We start from the raw sequence: 18,083 nt of genomic DNA on the forward strand, positions 1-18,083 counted from the left end.
AGTACGTGGCATATACCAACCAAACCATTACAAAATGTGGACATACCAGCTCTTCAAAGAATTCTTTGGCAAAGAGTTCTGGCTACTGCTGTAAGAGACAATAAAATGTTTCTATAAATACATTAGCAGTAAGAAGCTAAAGATAATCTCCATCCTTTATTGGAGGCAAGAAGGAAGATTGTGACAATGGATGAGGAAGACCCTGAGATTCTCAGTGCCTTCTTTGCCTCAGTTGTCAATAAAAAGGCCAATTGTTCACAGGGTACCCAGACACCTGAGCTGCAAGACAGGCACAGGGGGAAGGATGAAAACCTCATAAACCAAGGGGTAATGGTCAGTAACCTCTTGCACCACTTAGACACACACAAGGGTACTGAGGGAGCTGGTGGAAGAGCTCACCAAACCACTTTCGATCCTTTATCAGCAGTCTGGCTCACCAGGGAGGTCCCAGATAAATGGAGGTTGGCAATTGGGCTGCCCATCTACAGGAAAGGCCAGAAGGAGGATCTGGGGCATTACAGGACACAGCCTGACCTCAGTGCCAGGGAAGGTTATGGAGCGGATCCTTGTGAGTGCTATGACACAGCACGCAGAGGACAACTGGGTGATCAGGCCCAGCCAGCACAGGTTTATGAAAGGCAGGTGCTACTTGTACTGACCTGACCTCCTTCTCTGACAAGGTGACCAGCTGAGTGAGGGAATGAGGAATGGCTGTGGATGTTGTGTACCTGGACTTCAGTAAAGCCTTTGATACTGTCTCTCAAAGCATCCAGCCAAAACAACCACCTGCAATACTACAGGCCTGGTGGAAAAGGAGCTGGGGGTGCCCTCTGACAGCAGCTGAACAGGAGCCAGCTGTGCCCAGGGGGCCAGGAAGGCCAATGGCATCCTGGCCTGTGCCAGCAATGGTGTGGCCAGCAGGCCCAGGGCAGGGATTATCCCCATGATTGTCGGCACTGGTGAGACCACACCTCAAATCCTGTGTTCATGACAAGAAAGACTTGCTTGAGTCTTTGCTGGAGAAAGTCCAGAGAAGGGAAGACAGCTAGAGAAGGGTCCAGATAGTCAGTCATATGAAGAGTGGCTCAGGGAGCTGAAGTTTTTTTAGCCTGGAGAAAAGAAGGCTGAAAGGGGGACCTTGTCACTCTCTACAACTCTCTAAAAGGAGGAAGGAAGGCGTAGTCAGGTGGGGGTCAGTTTCTTATCCCAAGTTACAAGTGATAGAAGAAGAAATATGGCTTCAAGTTGTGCTGGGGAGGGGCTTAAAGTGGGCAGATGGGGAAGGAGGTGGTTAAATTGAGTATTAGGAAATAATTCTTCATGGAAAGGGTTGTTAAACATGGGAACAGGCCACCCAGGGAAGTGGTTGAGTCACCACCCCTGGTGGAATTTTGAAGATATGGGGATGTAGACAGGGTTGGACTTGACTACTCTGGATTAAAGGCTAGAGTTGATCTTAAGGGTTGATCTTCCAACCTAGATTCTATGTTTCTATGACAGTCATGTTTATTATTCAATATTTTGTCATACTTATTCCTAGAACTACAAATTCTGCAGTTTCAAAAAACTTGAAGTTGATCTAACTAGTCTGCACTCCAGATGCTTGCATCTTTTTGAAAAAATTGAATGTCACATTTCTCACTTCCTATTAGTGTGGTATGGAGACAGTTTAACTGACAGTTGCACCAGTGTGGAAAGCTTAACATTTTTCTTCTTGAGACAGCTAAAAGCTCTTGCATGTATACTAAACTATCAGGGTAATTTGTTGTTACTTACTCTTTGACTACTTTTTCCCCCCCTGAATACTATTCTATTGTTCAACTTGGAATAGTGGTTTAAGCTCAGCCACTGCAAAGGAAACCCATGTGCAATAGACTGAGCTTTTCTGTTTTGCCATTGCCCCCCTTGAACACTTCTTTTACACTTTGAACATCTACTGGTCCCTCAGGCTCTTTGAAATGATTTATTTTAAAAAGAATATATTATTTTGTGACATTTCCCTCAAAGTTCTCCTTGTCCTTTCTTATTACAATTTTAATGTTGTGGAATTGTTCTTTTTGGCAAGGGGACATTCCCTGAGCTGATAATTACTTCAATTTCTGAAATTTTTCTTCTTAATTATAGTTTAGCTTTCTGTGTGAATATATACTTCCCCCCCCCCCCCCCTTTTAAAGTTGGAGTTTCTTGGATTTACTTCCAAATGCATTGCTGTACATTTTTACAGGAATGAAAGCCACAAGATCTGGTTTTGTCAGAGAACTATCTGTCACCTAGGAAAATCTGCAGTGCCTTTAGTCTGATGTAGATTACAAATATGTGTAAGCATCTGAAGAAAGCATCCTGTGCCTACATCAGGGGATTTGCTATGAATCCCCTGATGTAGGCAAGTTTACTACACCTAATTTTGTGTTTGGGAAACTCTAAATTTATGTTTTCTTATTGCCTTATTTGAATGCCATAGATTTGAGCTTTTCTTCACTGTGATTTTAATTTGGAAGTGGGTTCCTCTACAAGAAGCTTCTAAACAATTTTTTTGTTTCTCTGTCCTAATTTATTAAAACTCAAAAAGGTATGATATAGATGGCCTGTATTTTATTTATGGAATAACAGGAACTTCAGCTAAAGTGTGCCAAGACTGATAACAGAGCTATTAGAGGGAGTCAAGAGAGAGCTTTTTAGAAGAGTGATGAGACACACAGGAGCTACACACTTGATAGAGTAGAAGCAACACACTTTCTAAAAGTTTTGAAATAAACATCTTTGCATGAGATGAATGTCTAGCCTTCCCAAAAGGTTCTCTGCCTAGCAGACATAACCTACTATTAATTGCTCAGGCTGAAGGCAGAGGGCTTTCTGAAACTCATTACTGGCATTACTGTGCCGATCTAATGTATACGAGCAGTAAATTAATAATTATTTGTTGACACTACTCAAAAAAACCTGCCTGAACCACTTAATTCTTAACTCTGAATTATAGAAGTAAAATAGCAATATTTGAAATTTTTTAATGTCATGTTTATTAATTCTTGTTGTTCTCCCATAGTACATTTGTCTGCATATTTCAAGGCTGTACAAAGACTTGTGTAAGTGCTTAATACCTATTAACAGACTAACCCACTTTAGTCAAGAATTGACCCCTCCTGCCACCAGAGATCAGATATATACCAGGAACATGAGCAAAGAAATAAAATAATGATTGATGTTGTAAAAACCAGAAGAAAAAAATAGATAGGAAAGAAAACAAGGAAATAAAATAAGCATGTTCATTATGAATGTGACTGGTTATTGTGCCTCTTAATAGTGAAAACAGCTCTTTATAATATTGCGGCTATACTAACCATGAAGCAGATGAGAAGAAGAGTACCAATGCTGTATTACCAGACAGTCTGGGAACAGAAGGGGTTATATCAAGAGACGTGGCAAGTACCACTGGTAGGGTATGGGTGTTATTGGTGGGGTGCCTGATCCTACAAACAATACTGGAGTGGCGCTTGCTGCCATGGGTAATCTCCCAGGCACAGACAGTAATGGTACAGACTCTGGCACACAGGGGGACATGGCTTGTGCTCCCTGCTGCCTGGGGACTTCTAGGAGCTACTTTAGGTGCAGGCATGTGCTAGAAGTAGTCTTCTGGCTGCTCTGAGCATGCTTATTTGATTCGCAATGGTTGGCTTCAGGGCGCCCAAGTGCAGAGATCAGATCTATCTCTTTTATTCTTAGATCAAATTCTTAGAACCTCTAAGGTTTGCCCTGGAATGAGTCTGGACTATTGATTACACAGAAAGAGTAGGCAGAGCAGTATGGATCTGCAGGGAGGAAAAAACCCTTCTTTGAGACCCTTTTGCAGCAGCCAAGCTGGGACAACAGCTGACAGGCAAGGGTGTAATAGACTCACTGGACAACAATGGTACTAGGGAAGGTAATAAGCATTATGCATGTTAAGGTTTATGCTAGCTATGAACTTCATGTTGGTAGGAAAATTGACACAAATAGTAAAGTGACATAACTTGTACCTATTTGTCAGTCAACATAAAAAATAGGAGAGAAGGCAGCCATGAGGGAAGAAGCAGATGTACACAACCCTCTCCACCCACATGCTCCTCATCTTCCCTGCTAGAAGATGTATCTATGCTGTCAGTATCACACAGGCCTATTTTGTCCCAGAGCTAATGACAGTTCTGCATGAATGCAACCTTCTTTAAAAAAAAAAAAAAAAAAGAAGCAAGGCCCAAACAAACATGCAAGTATGGTAACTTAAATGGATGAAGAGTCTCAGCTACAATAAACAGCGAATAACATCAGTTAAGAGGTGTAGAGCCCCTCTGTAGCCATGCCATACTCATCAGGTCTAATACTTTATCTAGGAGTGGTCATCACCACATACCTAATTTGTACATTAACTTAATTTCTCTTCAGAGGGTTCACAATTTTTCCCATGAAGAGTATAGTGTTTTCCATATTTATGACCATTAGGAAGGGCCTGTCGAATCTAACGGTAATTGGAACGGACATGGGCACTATTTCCATGCCTGTGGCAGCTGCTGCTTCGGTGCCAGTCTCATCCACCTTTACCACAGCCTTATGAATAGCCTGTGAAGAAACACACATTTGACAAGTCAAGGGAGTACAAAACTGGTCATCTAAATAAGAATGAGAGTTAAAGGTGCCTGAAGAAATTACTGATAAGAAACAAGTGTCAGATGGACACATGTGAGTCCACTGCTTAAAGATAGCAAAGTTAGGGGGGGAAAAAATCAGCAAACTACATGCAGCACAGCTTTCTAGCCCCCAAGAGGAAAAGTTACTCTCCAGGAAAAGTTACTCTGGAGGGGCATGTCCCTGCTAGTGAAAACATTTGCTTTGTTTCCTTTCTTATTATTTGCATACGCTCATGGAGATCTGTACAGCTACACCAAATGTTAAGAGAGTAAGACCATATTTAACTGTGTATTAGAAGTTCACACAGTTGAAAAAATAACATGAATAAAAACCTTAAATTATGTTTCCTATCTTCCTTCATGTTTTGGGAAAAATGGGAGCAAAGATGAATGGCCACAAACGGAGGGTTAAAGCACAGAAACACAAAAGTTTGACCTTGTGAAATCAACACACTGACAGATCCTGATTTGCTAATGTCCACTTGAGGCCATGAGGGCAGTTGTTTTCTTCATTATACAATTAAGTTTGCCCTGATTGTGAGCTTTAAACTCTAGGTTAATTGAAGCATGATCTATCTGTAGCTTTTACCAGAGCCTAGCAATAATTGTTAATATGCTTGAAGCCAAATGTTTGTAATAATTGCATTTTCATTTCTCCCAAACAGTTTAAAAGCAAGCAGTGTGTTTTTCCTCTTCCCTCGCCTCCATAAAATATGAGCAGTGATACATCCTACAGCTCCCTACTTGCCCACAAGCAGGCTAAAGAAGGCAGACACAAACAGAAGCACCCAGTGGTGACTGTAACAACATGCTGCAAGAGGGTACCAGGGTGTGGATAGATAATGATTTGGTCATGTGTGTTTTATAAAGTTGCTCCATGCAGGTCAAAATAGCCTTCTAAATTAAAAAATTACAGACTAGTAACTTGCTCCAACCCAATTGCTCATACAGTGCAAGCAACATGGATAAAATACTCTGCGTGCCATCAGCTGCCTTTTTATGGAAGCAAAGCCTCTTTACATGAGTTTTGCACCATGAATAGCTGTGCAGAAAGTGATGCAAGTATCAGTAACCATGGGCCCATAAAACAAAAAGCAGTATGACTTACCTGGGAAATCCTGTGCTGAGGCTGCCCAGTGATCCCAGAGAGGTCAGCCTTATCAGTGAATAGATCCATGATGCCCATTTTATATAAGATATCTTTTAGGTTATACGTCCCATAAAGCGTGAATTTTGGAAGATACAAATTTACTGAGCTGCCAGGAAAGAAGTACAAGAATACAGTGAAACATTTGATCAGTTATCACAGAACAACACAGACTGATAAGAGGAAAACTGATTTTGCTTTCTCCCTAAAGACATTTTGCCTGTAGCCTCCCTCTAGTCTACATAGGAGATGAAAATTTTCTGAAGTCAGTGATCTCTTCTGCAATCAGCTGGAAGCACCTTAATCATGAGCCATTACTGAGGAGGCACCTTGTGAAAAAGAGACTCCTTTAGGTGTCTCAAGCTGAGCACAAAAAAAATCCAACACATTCAAGTTCACAGAATGTTACTTTTGGAGAAAAAACTGGCCTTGTGTATTTGTCATATAAAACAGGACAGACAAAATGGAATTATATCCACTAAAGAAGCAGGACAACAGTAAGTAGTGATAGAAGGCATGGCAAAATAAAAGACAAAAGCAAATTAACAGAATACAGTTAGCCAATAGATAATTTCTTTCCTGTGTCAACCTCAGTGTCTGACTTACTCAGTTTTAAGTGCCTAGATTGCTGCTTTACATAAATTAACCAAAGCTCTATGTTTCTGACTCATTTATCCTTGTTTTTCCCCGTTTTTCTCCTAAGTATCTAACAATTACTTTTCAAAGGTTAAGCCCAACATTTATGGCTGGAAGCAGCATAATGAGACAGAGGTTAGTGATAGCACTGACATTATGTACTATTACCTGCTGAGAAACCAGGGCAGCTCTCCAGGGCTTTAGGTCAGGGAGATGTGGAGCACTTAATGAAGCTAATCAAAGAGAAAGTCATCCAATGGGCAGGGGGGAAGGAAAAGCCCATACCTCCAGCATTGCACAGCATCTAATGCCAGCTCTGGCTGTATCCAAAAACAAGAGTGCTGTGGATTGATAACAGGTTGCTTGACCTCTTACTTCTCCCTGATTTCAGTCAGTGCTGATTGCTGCCATGAATGAGGGTGCAGCTATCACTGAATCCTCTGCCTTACTGTTACCTAAAGGCACTCCTTCACAAGCCCCCACTTGCTTCCAGTACAGAGCAAAGGGAAAGCCACAGACACACAGGAGCAATGCAACCAGAAGTGGAGCAGTGGGATACATTTTCCAGGAGTGAAAGTGAGGTTTTCTCTTTAGTTCAGCCATTTAAAAGGTCTCAGCTGTCTGTACTGGTGACACTTCAGCACTGTTCTGTCAGCCACCAGAAATGAAAGATGTCCTTCACAACACTTCTGCCACTAATATCAACATCAGTTTGCAGACAGAGAAGTAGGTCACAGCCTTTACATGATTCCATATAATACTTTCATTTATTAAGACCTCCCAGAGACTCCAAATAATAACTGGTACAATCAATTGTATTAAAGATTAAAGGGGAAAGGAAGAATTTGTGTCATTATTTTGTAGGAGAGAATGGTTATGATGAAAAATGGGGAGCAGCATGAAACAGACTTGTCTTTGACTGTCATTCTTTTTCATATTGTAAGATGGAGAGAGGAAATATAAATTCCCCCAATTGTATTTAGCATTCATCTTGATAATTGTAAAGGCAATTGTTTCTTTGGCAAAAATTATACCTAAGTATCTTGAGTCACCATCTTTTTGTCCTATAATCACAAACCACATAGCTACTCCCAGAAGTTTCAAAACTGTAGAGGTGCACAGAGAATTACATTGTTTTTGCTGGGTTTCTTTTTTTTTTCTTTTTTTTCTTTTTTTCTTTTTTTTTTTTTTGTTTTGTTTGGTTTGGTTTCTTTTTATTGTTGTTGTTTTGGTGGGGTTTTGTTTGTTTCTTTTGTTTGGCTTTGGTTTTTTTCACATATTGAGCTTTGCCTTCACAGTTGCTAAATGGAAGTTGTTATTTCAGCATTAACTGCACAATTGCTGTTAATTTTAATAGGCAGAAATTAAGAAAGAGACAAGAAAAGAGGCTGAAGTTGTAGGAATACACTTGTAAATAGAAGGCAGAAAACTTCCCCCCAAAAAAGTGAGAAGGGGTCTAAGTCAAAAAGGGCCTATTAAGAGCTGAAGATGGGAAACAAAATGCAGAAATAACAAAAATCCTAATCTGTGAAGGTTTTCAGTGTGTGCAGTCCTGAATGTGAGAACACATGGACACTAAATCAGCCAGATCCAACTTAGGTCAGGAAATTTCTTCTACTGCATAAAGCAGAACTAAAAATTAAATATTGATTTTGTATCATACCCCAGCACATTTGTTTCCTTGGCTACCATCTGAACCAAGAACTGCAGAATTTTACCTTTTTGTGACTAATGACGACCATCTTGACAAATGTTCACAAGACAATCTTTTCTCCAGCTTCCTCATTCTTCCTCTATCAGGCAGAATAAAAAACGCTGAAGCACCTCCTTTGTAATCCATTTGCACCACAGTGGAAGAGAGCTGCTCATCATAGCCATGCTTGAACAGGCCCATTCCAAACATCATTGGGACTTCAACAACCTTGGTCCCATCCACAAAAAATTTGCTCATTTTGGTGTATTTTGGATCGAAAGGTTTTTCCCATTCAGCTTGAAATATAAGAGACAGAGTTACAGGATATTTTTAAGGACATGAAACCATAGGACATATTATCATAGGACACATTCTTAGATGACAGAAACTGGTACAGATGGATCAGCTTCAAAGACAAACCAATTTGCAATGATCACGATCTTACTAAATACTCAGAATAATTCAATAGCAACACATGGTTGGTAAAACATGATGTAAAAGTCTCCCTCAGATCTTACAGCAGGCTGCAAAATCCTTCTTTTAGATGAGTTATCAAGGGTTCTAACTTGCACTTTTCCTGCATGATGACAGTCTTGAGGAGCCTGTAAAGTCCTCATATAATGCAGCCTTTTTCTAAGCTCAAAAGAAGATTCTCTCATTTTCTTATTCCCAAACCAAAACAGGCTTGTAAAAGGTGACACAAGGGATGAATTCTCCAGAGAAATTAAGGGATTTGGGTTACTTGCAGAGAGGTGTTGGTACCTCACATTAGCTGATGATGTCATAAGGAGCTTAATTTTACCAGACTGCCGATCTAGGAAACAAAACAGCAACAGCAGAAAACTTTTCCACTGTCATCTTCACCATATTAAATTTTCAAAGGTTCCTCACTTAGTCATGGTGAAACAAACTATCCACATTGAAACTCTGAAAGGTTCTTATCCTCAGTGGAGAGGAGTTTCAAAACCAAATTCCAGGTATCCACATCATACCTTTCAGAGGCTGAGCAAACTTTTTTAAAAAGTGGGAAATTGTGGAGTTTTGGAAAGTCTTTTTGTTGTTTTTATTTTAATTTTTAAGAAATCTTGTTGCCATGTAGTAAATTTTGCCTTCTAGAGCAAAACTAACATTTTATGTATGGGCAAAAGTAGAGCTGTGACACTAAGTAAAATGAGTGGCATCAGGAAAACCATGAAACAAGATGCAACCCCTGTTGACTTCTGATTTCTACTTGAACACTGATTACTAGGCAACTTGTTACAAATTAAATAATTATTTTCTGCTGTTTCCACCATCTGACACAGCCTGCACTACTAAGTAGCTTTTGAAAAAGTGAGATGAGATTTCTTCAGTGCATGTCTTGGTCTCTGAAAGCATAAATTGACAACTGCAATGCTCTGAATAGGGAAAAGTTGCTACTTTTATACATTTCATATACTTTATGTACTTCATTAATAGTGACTTCTATCATCAGATATATAACACCCAGAACTTTTACATTATTATGCTTAAGGGGACAAAAAAAGCATAATGAATCACAAAAACATGACTGACACCAGTCCTGAAAAACTTAAACATTTATCTAGCGCTCAACTCAGGGAAGACCAACTGATTTCAAGAAGAATTTTGCTTGAAACCTGTCTAGGATGTTAGGACCACTACTCTGGGCTTCAGGAGTGCAAACTTTGGCCTCTTCAGAGATCTGCTTGGGATAAGGCCATGGAGGCAAGAGGGCCCCAGGAAAGCTGGTTTGTCACAACAATCTCATGCAGCTCTAGAGGCTGGGGGCAGAGTGGCTGGAAAGTGGCCCAGTGGAAAAGGACCTGAAGGTGCTGATTAACAGCAGCTGAACATGAGGCAGCTGTGCCCAGGGGGCCAGGAAGGCCAATGGCATCCTGGCCTGTGTCAGCCATGGTGTGGCCAGCAGGACCAGGGCAGGGATTGTCCCCATGATTGTCAGCACTGGTGAGGCCACACCTCCAGCTCTGTTTGAGGCCCAGTTTTGGGAGCCTCACAATGATTGAAGTACTGGAGCATTGAGGGCAACAGAGCTGAGGAAGGCTCTAGAGAGTCAGTCATGTGAGGAGCACCTGAGGGAACTGGGGATTTTTAGGCCGGAGAAAAGGAGGCTGTGGGGGGGAGCCTCATTGCTCTCTACACCTGCCAGAAAGGAGGATGTAGCCAGGTCAGGGTCAGTCTCTTCTCCCAGGCAACAAATGATAGGACAAGAGGAAATGGCCTCAAGATCATTCAGGGGAGGATCAGGTTGGACATCAGGAAATTTTTTTTTTCACTGAAGAGGTTGTCAAACATTTTAAAAAGCTGCTCAGGGATATGCTAGATTCATGATCACTGGAAATGTGCAAGAAATGACTGGCCTTGGCACTTAGTGCAAATAATTTATTTGATATGGTGGTGTTCAGTCTAAGGCTGAACTCAAAGATATTGGGGGTCTTTTCCCACCTTAATGGCTCTGTGATTCTCTTGATATTCAAGGATGACCTCCACCAAGCACAGGAGTGATCCATCCTAACAAAGGAGTCAGGTAAAAATTCCAGGAGGCCTGTGCGGATGAACAAGGAGCTCTTTGGTGAACACAAACACAAACAGGTAGCCTACAGAAGGTGGAAGCAAGTACAGGTAACCTGGGCAGTATAAAAAGAGATTTTCTGAGCTTCCAAGGAATAGATTAGGAAAGTTAAAGGTGTGATAGAATTAAATCTGGCCAGGGACATTAAGGGCAACAAGAAACACTTCTATAGGTATGACAATGATAAAAGGAAGACTAGGGAAAATATGAACTCCCTCCAGAAGAAAATGGGAAGCCTGGTTACCCAGAACATGGCTGAGGTACTCAATGACATTTTTCCCCCTCAATCTTTACTGGCAAGTGCAGGGACTGGGTGAATGAAAGTAGTCCACTGTAGAAGAAGGTCAGGTTCAAGAACATGTGAAGAACCTGAAGATGAACATCTCCATGGGACCTGCAGATCATGAGGGATATAGATGGAACAGCAATACCACTATCCATCATATTTGAGAAATTATGGCAGTCCAGGGAAATTTCCACTGACTGAAAAATATAAATGAGAGCTCTCATTTTTAAAAATGAAGAAAATAAAAGAAAGACCCAGGAAACTACCAGTCTTTCTCACCTCTTTGAGTGGCAAGATATGGAGCAGATCCTCCTGGAAACTGTGCTATGACACATGGAAAATTAGGAAGTGATTGGTGACTGACAACATGACTTCACTAAGGGTAAACTGTGGTAAAGGAAGATCAACAGATATCATCTACCTGGAGCTGCACAAAGCATTTCACACTGTCCCACATGACATCCTTGACTCTAAACTGGAGAGATGAGTGTGAGAAGTGGCCCGCTGAATGGATCAGGAATTGTCTGGATGTTTCCATTTGAAGGCTTGCAGTCAATGGCTGGTTGACCAAGAGGAGATCAGGGATGACCAGTGCTCTTCAGAGGTTGGTATTAGGACCAGTGCTGCTCAATATCTTTGTTGGTAGAGTGAATGGTGGAATTGAGTGCACCCTCTTTGAGTGCAAGTTTCCAGTGACACCAAGATGGTGTGGTTCTGTTGACATGCTGTAAGGAAAGGATAACCTCCAGAGCTAAGGGATGCTACCCAGACAGAGAGGGTGCCATGCAGGGAAAGTGAGACAGGCTTGAGAGGTGGCCCCATTAGAACATCATGAAGTTCAACAATGCCAAGTGCAAGGTCCTGCATGTGGGTTGGGGCGACCCCAAGTATAAATACAAGCTGGGAAAATAATGGATTGAGTTGAAAGCAGACCTGAAAAGAAGGACTTGGTCCTGTCGGTTGATGAGAATCTCAGCATGCCCCAGCAATGTGTGCTTGCAGCCCAGAAAGCTAAAAACCTATTGAATTGCATAAAAAAGGTGTGGCCAGCTCCCGCCTGGAGTACTGCATTCAGCTCTGGGGTCTCCAATAAAAGAAGGAAATTGATCTGTTGGAGTTACTCCAGATGAGGGTCATGAAAATGATCAAGAAGTCTGGAGCAGCTCTCCTATCAAGACAGGCTGAGAGAGCTGGGGTTGTTCAGCATGGGAAGAGAAGGATCCAGGAAAATCTTAAAGTCCCTTCCAGTACCTAAAGGGGGGAAGTACCTATAGAGGAAAAGTACCTATAGAGGAGGGAAGACTTTTTATACAGGCAGATAGTGATAGGACAAAGGAGAATGACTTTAAATGGAAAGAGGACAAATTTAAATTTAGATTAGATATAAGGAAGAAATCCTTCACTGTGTGGGTTGTCAGGCTGGAATAGAGAAATTGTAGATGCCCCATCTACAGTGATCAAGGCTAGGTTGGACAGTTCTTTGAGCACTCTGGTATAGTGGAAGGTGTCCCTGCCCATCGCAGGGGGATCAGAATATAAATGATCATTAAGGTCTCAAGCCATGACTATCAGTAAACACAGAGATTAGACAGAGATGATATTCACTAATACTTTCCTCTTATTTCAAAGGCACTTTTATTCCTAGTTCTCACTTCTATCTTAGGGGATACCTTCTAGGCACCTTTTTTATGTGCTTCACAGCGCTCAAGCAGTAAAATGAAATTCAAAGTATCCTTTGTCATTATGATCTTTACTAAGGCATGAAAAAGGATTGGTGTAACATAGTGGAATGACATATCCTGTAGGTCAGAGCCAGGAAAATATTCCCAGACTTTTGTTCTTGAAGAAGGAATTCTGTACTATGCTACACCACAAAAAAAGTGTCACCAGTAATGTGCAGGGAAGTTTGTAATGCACAAAAAGAGGAAAAGCACCTGAAAGTATGCACTGGTTACACAGCTAAGTGAGGTTTAGAAATCCTCTCAAGACTAATCCCAGCTCTACATAATTAACCTACTCTTGATCTCAAGACTAAAAAAATGTTATTATAATTTTGTGATTAATGCTATTCTTTAATCCATTTGCTTTAAAATTGGTGAGATAAAACTGAAACTCCATCACCTTTAGAGGAGCTAGGAAATCTTTTCAGTAGTAAACTGAATATCTCTTTAAAAAAAACTAACAATCCTTACTGTTAGAACATGTAAAAAATAACTGTAATACAAAGTCATCTTTAATATAAGGTTTCTTGGGCTTTTTGCCCCCATTTTGCTACTAAATCCATTGCTCATTTTTCAAACACCTTTCAGTAAAAGAAAAATTGACAGGTTTTTTTGCCTGTTTTGAAAGATGTACCTGATGCTTAATAGAAGTCTAAATGAAAACATTATTTGAGATAAACAAGTAGGTTTTCAAGAGAACTAAGAAATATCAGTCATCTGTATTTCAATTAGCTCCATTTAGTTGTGCCAAATCTTCAGACATTAATACAAGGAGCAGAGACGTAGATGGAAAGCAAAACAAAACAGAAATATAGTTCTTAATTATTTTCAGGGGAAGCCTCACATTGCAAAGTGCAAGCATCCAGGTTCTAAAAATATAGCTTTTCTTTTAAAAATTTATCTAATATGCCACCTCCATTTCAATTAAAAAGCTTGATGATATTTTTATCAGATAAATTACATAATATTATTTTTCTGACTACAAATACTTTGCTTTCAGCATATAATCTGTAAGAAAGAGAAAGTTTGAAATAAGATGCAATATCTGTTATTAGACCACTGATTGAGCCTTACAGCCTTGATCCTCTTCTTCTCATTAGATCAGAAGTCTGAAAAGCTCTGGGAACATCTGAAGACTGTATCTAAGCAGACTGCACAAGTTAATTAAGAAAAACAAGCTTATTGTCAATAGGCTTGTATTTGATACTGGTGGGTCCATCTCTCCACTGGAAAATATTAGAATCTGCAAATCAAAAAAAAAAGGTTGAAACCTGTGCCTCTAGACACACCAGGACTACAGACAAGCTATCCGCAAAGGCATAGTTAGTAAAAAAATAAGGAGACCATGAGTGTGAAACTAAAGCTATTGTAGCTTGTTTAGTTATCAATACATAAGCATACACAGTAACAGCAAAGCTGTTGTCTAAACATATTCTGTTTGATGAGATGCTAATTTTTCCTTTAATAGCATTATTTGCATTTAACTCTGAACTTGCTGAACAAAAAAACCAGCTGGATTGAAATTCGCAGAAATGGATCTCAGCCAAGTGCTTGAATCATAGTAGACTGTATAGGATTAGACGCTTACTACCTAGAGGTTCCTTCCTCAACATGTATTTCACTTAATTTTCTGAAGGAAAGAAGTTTATATATATTAAAATATATGGGAAAGTTTGCCATACATTTTGCTAAGAGTTATCAGTGTCAAGTAGAACATAATTTCCAATAGCTTTGTTTCTAATTAAATACAAGTGAGGACCAAAAGGGAAAGATATGAGTCCACCTGCAAAACCATATTGCAAAAAATGATTGAGTTTAAAACTGACCTGAGGAAATAATTTATGGAGTAGAAGAACATGATATATATAACTTACCGTTAAAATAAATATAGCTAATAAGGAGAATTTCAGTAAGTGGATCTAGGTTATTTATGAGGTCCCTGATTTTTCCATTCGTTCTTCTTGCTACATATTCATTGATCTTTATCTGGGCTTGATTAGCCTGCTTGAAGTTCATAGGATAAGCTTCTCCTTCATAGAAGTTTCTGAGATTACTTAAAAATCTTTCTTGTGGCTTCAGTCGATCGAGCACAAACAGAACATTTCCCATATTCAACTGTAGCCCAGCATTCCTTCTGTTTACCACTTGCATGAGTTGACGATAACCTTCATGTATCTCATTTTCAGAAATCTGACGAGGGTTAAAGCAAAGGACCCTAAGAATCTGTGTCAGGGTGTCTGATCTGGCACCCAGAGTCAGCATTGCAAAGGCGGTTGAGATGCTCAAAGGAGAGAAGAAAACGTTTCCGTTGTTTTCACGAGAAGAAATGTCTTTGTAGAAACAACATGCAAATCGACAAACACTGTTCCTTACATTCTGCCATGGCATATTTTGGTTTTCTTGTGCTCTTGGGTTCTGGTTTCTTACCCCTTGTGGATAAGGCTCATAGCAGTAACTGTTGGAAAGGATTCCAACAAGTAAAAAACACAGGGAACCCAACATCTTCATATTTCTCTGATTCTGTAATAGAAGAAAAGTTACATTTGCTTACAAATCTATTCACCTTGTGCTTAGCAATACATCAATCCCTTCACTATACAGAGTTAACTTAGCACCAGTGACTCCAAGATGTTTGAACTGGGGGAAATGAGCTTTCTATTTCAAGGAAGCAGACTCTGGAAAATTGCTCAACCTACTGAAGAGGTTATGAAATAATAAAAATTAAAGTCAAAGAGGGATGAGGTAATTCCAAATACGCCCTCATTAAAGTTAAGCTACAATTCATTTTAAACTGGTTTTTTTTCCCAATATTCTGTATTCAATGTGGCTTTAAGTGATGAAAGAGTCAAAAGCACAGGTTTATAGAGAAGAAAGTAAGGGAGACAGTCAAGGCTAATCAAGGTTAAATTTGGAAATTTAACTGATGAAAAATCAAAGCAGAAGAAAGGCACAATATACCTCTTCTGTGAAAATGAAAACATACATCTTTGAATGTGCTGCATAAAAACCCATATGCAGGCACCTAAGAGAATGTAAATGCACTTGTCTATGAGGAAGTGATGAACATTTGTGGTGATTTCATAAAGCTCGAGCAGTTGAGAACAACTAAAAGAAAAAAACAACTTCCACAAAAATAACAATCAGGAAAGAAAGAAATAGCAATCAGGATGTTATCAAAACCCTGAGAATACAGTGCTGCTTACAAAGACAGGGAAAATGAGTAAGTACATAGAGCACCAAAAGGAAATAAGTGTGCCTGCTGCATACAAAGGCATGCTCAGCCCAGTGACTGAATCAAATCACCTAAAAACAAAATTTGAAAAAAAGTAAAAAAAAATAATAATTAGAGAAACTCTAGAGGAATATTGTATTTATCATCAGAAAGAAAGAAAAGGCTGATTTGGCATAGAGGTTTACAATGGTTAAAAGTGAAGATGAGTGAGTAAATTCTGGAGGAACAAAGACACTAAAAAAATACAGATAGAACAGGAAAACCTTTTCCAAAGCATGGAAACCATTCATTCCACATCTATGGCAATACTTTCACCTCTAGAAATTAATACTGTATCACAATTGGTTCAATAACTTCTGTCAATAGAGAGAAGTAAAGATGTGGAATATCCAGAAATCCAAAACATCCTCCTGTGATATGTGATCATTTGATCTACCAAACCTTTTTATAAAACAAAGCTCTCTCTAGGGGAAAAATATCTAAGGTTTTTGACTTGCACTGAGAATACAGCCTCTGTGTTGTAAAAGCTCTGAATCCTTATCAGCTCTCACCATGATCCCACATTTTTGTTCTCCACTTTCCATCATTTGGTTTCTCCAAAACCCAGGGAAATCAGAATGCTGATCTCGGCTTTAGAAATAGATGCTCTAAATACTCCTTAATTCACATGAATATCATGGTCATGGAAATACTACTATGGCTTGGAAGGGCCTGAACCCCTGACAAACCACTTTCAGACAGTGCACTTTCATATCTAGAACATGTTTAAATTCAAGCTCTGATTTGTTTGTGACTTCTCCCACCATCACTCATACACTAATTCTTTTACCCAGTTTCTTTTTTTTTAATGCTCTCTAGATGCTTTAGAGAGCAATCCTTAAGACCCCACTTTCATTTCATTTCACGCCCTACATTTGTTATTATCATCAATGTACTTAATTTAAAACACTTAGAAATGCAGTTTTCCTAAGGAGAGTCATGCTGTATGAATGTGCCAATCTCACAGAGGACTTTTCTATTTTAAAAACCCCAAAATCATAATTAAACAATCCAAGAAATTTTAGGCCAAAACTTGAATATGAACATAATAATTTCTCAGTTGAACATTCAAAAATTTTTCTCCTGAATATAATTTTTGAACATTTTTCCACATTAAAAAAAACCCTCAAAACATTACTTACAGTGAATTCAAAAGGGTCCTGTTGTATACACCAGGTCTGCACAGGTCCTTGCTCAGTTGTTTATGCTGCTGAATACAAAGCAGGGTATCCTCTAGTAAAGGTTAAGATCATCTAAGGGCCATGACTCACACATTATAATTTTAGAGATTAGTATGATGTCGAAACTAGTTTTACTGGACACTTTACTGAATATGTTTTACACGTGACTTATTATTATTCATGACTATCTGATCACTCTGGTTAGATTCAAACCCATTTTCCTCAAACTGAACCTACTTTTTCTTAATATCAAACACTCATACACATCTCAGTTGCCTGAATCTACTATTTTATGAACAAGTTACAAGAAGCAGCAACTACAGAGAAATATTTTTAACACCATTTGCGTAATTTCCAGAATTTCCACTAGCATTGCTGCCACTAAGACAGGAGGGCAAGACTTGATGCATCAGGACAATCTGAATTTTTGTGATCTACCTTGCTTTGTCTCTGCATATCCATGGCAGGGGCTGATTGTCTCCAGGTGAAGCCAGTGATGATTCTAATAGGTGCAGGGCTTAGAACACTGTTGTGGCACACCAGCAAATGCTGTCAGATGGGTACCTGGCTATCCCCTCCTAGACAGGGAATCCACTGGCAGCAAGAGCTGTGATATTGACTCCCGGGTCACTTGTATGGCCCTGTGCCCAGAGAAGAAGAATGCAGCTGGGATGCCATTGAATGTAGGTGATTGCAGTTACAAGCATGGCCTGGGGACAAGGGGTGGAAGCCAAGGAACATGGGTGTTAAATAGAGCAAGACTTTAGATCAGCTTACTATCTTATAATCTGGGATGTGGGGAGCAATCCCCTCTGATCGTGTGCCAAGTTCAGCTGGGTCACATCAGACAGCCTGGTATCCTGTGCTCAGCTCTACTCCTGGGTGCAGGATGACCAAAGC

The 18,083-nt window shown here is 39.7% G+C and overlaps 1 protein-coding gene across 1 annotated transcript; it reads right to left on the reverse strand.

The window, feature by feature from the left end:
• Window positions 1-3,040: 3,040 nt before the first annotated feature.
• On the reverse strand, window positions 3,041-17,220 carry LOC131559155 (alpha-1-antiproteinase F-like). The gene is made up of 5 exons (XM_058807411.1): window positions 17,145-17,220; window positions 14,606-15,251; window positions 8,160-8,430; window positions 5,767-5,914; window positions 3,041-4,590 (listed from the first exon to the last, which is right to left on the reverse strand). Exons 2-5 carry the CDS (start codon window positions 15,237-15,239, stop codon window positions 4,402-4,404), a joined length of 1,242 nt encoding a protein of 413 aa, XP_058663394.1. The 5' UTR covers window positions 15,240-15,251; window positions 17,145-17,220; the 3' UTR covers window positions 3,041-4,401.
• Window positions 17,221-18,083: the final 863 nt, after the last annotated feature.

Source organism: Ammospiza caudacuta, chromosome 6 (genome assembly GCF_027887145.1).
Source record: "Ammospiza caudacuta isolate bAmmCau1 chromosome 6, bAmmCau1.pri, whole genome shotgun sequence".
NCBI classification, from domain to species: Eukaryota; Metazoa; Chordata; class Aves; order Passeriformes; family Passerellidae; genus Ammospiza; species Ammospiza caudacuta.

Bases quoted from the DNA above. Each gene is read 5' to 3' on its own strand.
- LOC131559155 (XM_058807411.1), bottom strand. From the start codon at position 15,239: ATGAAGATGTTGGGTTCCCTGTGTTTTTTACTTGTTGGAATCCTTTCC. The intron at 8,431-14,605 runs GTAAGTTATATA...TTATATTTCAAG, and splicing joins TAGCTATATTTATTTTAACG to CTGAATGGGAAAAACCTTTC. The intron at 4,591-5,766 runs GTAAGTCATACT...GTTTCTTCACAG, and splicing joins CTCAGCACAGGATTTCCCAG to GCTATTCATAAGGCTGTGGT.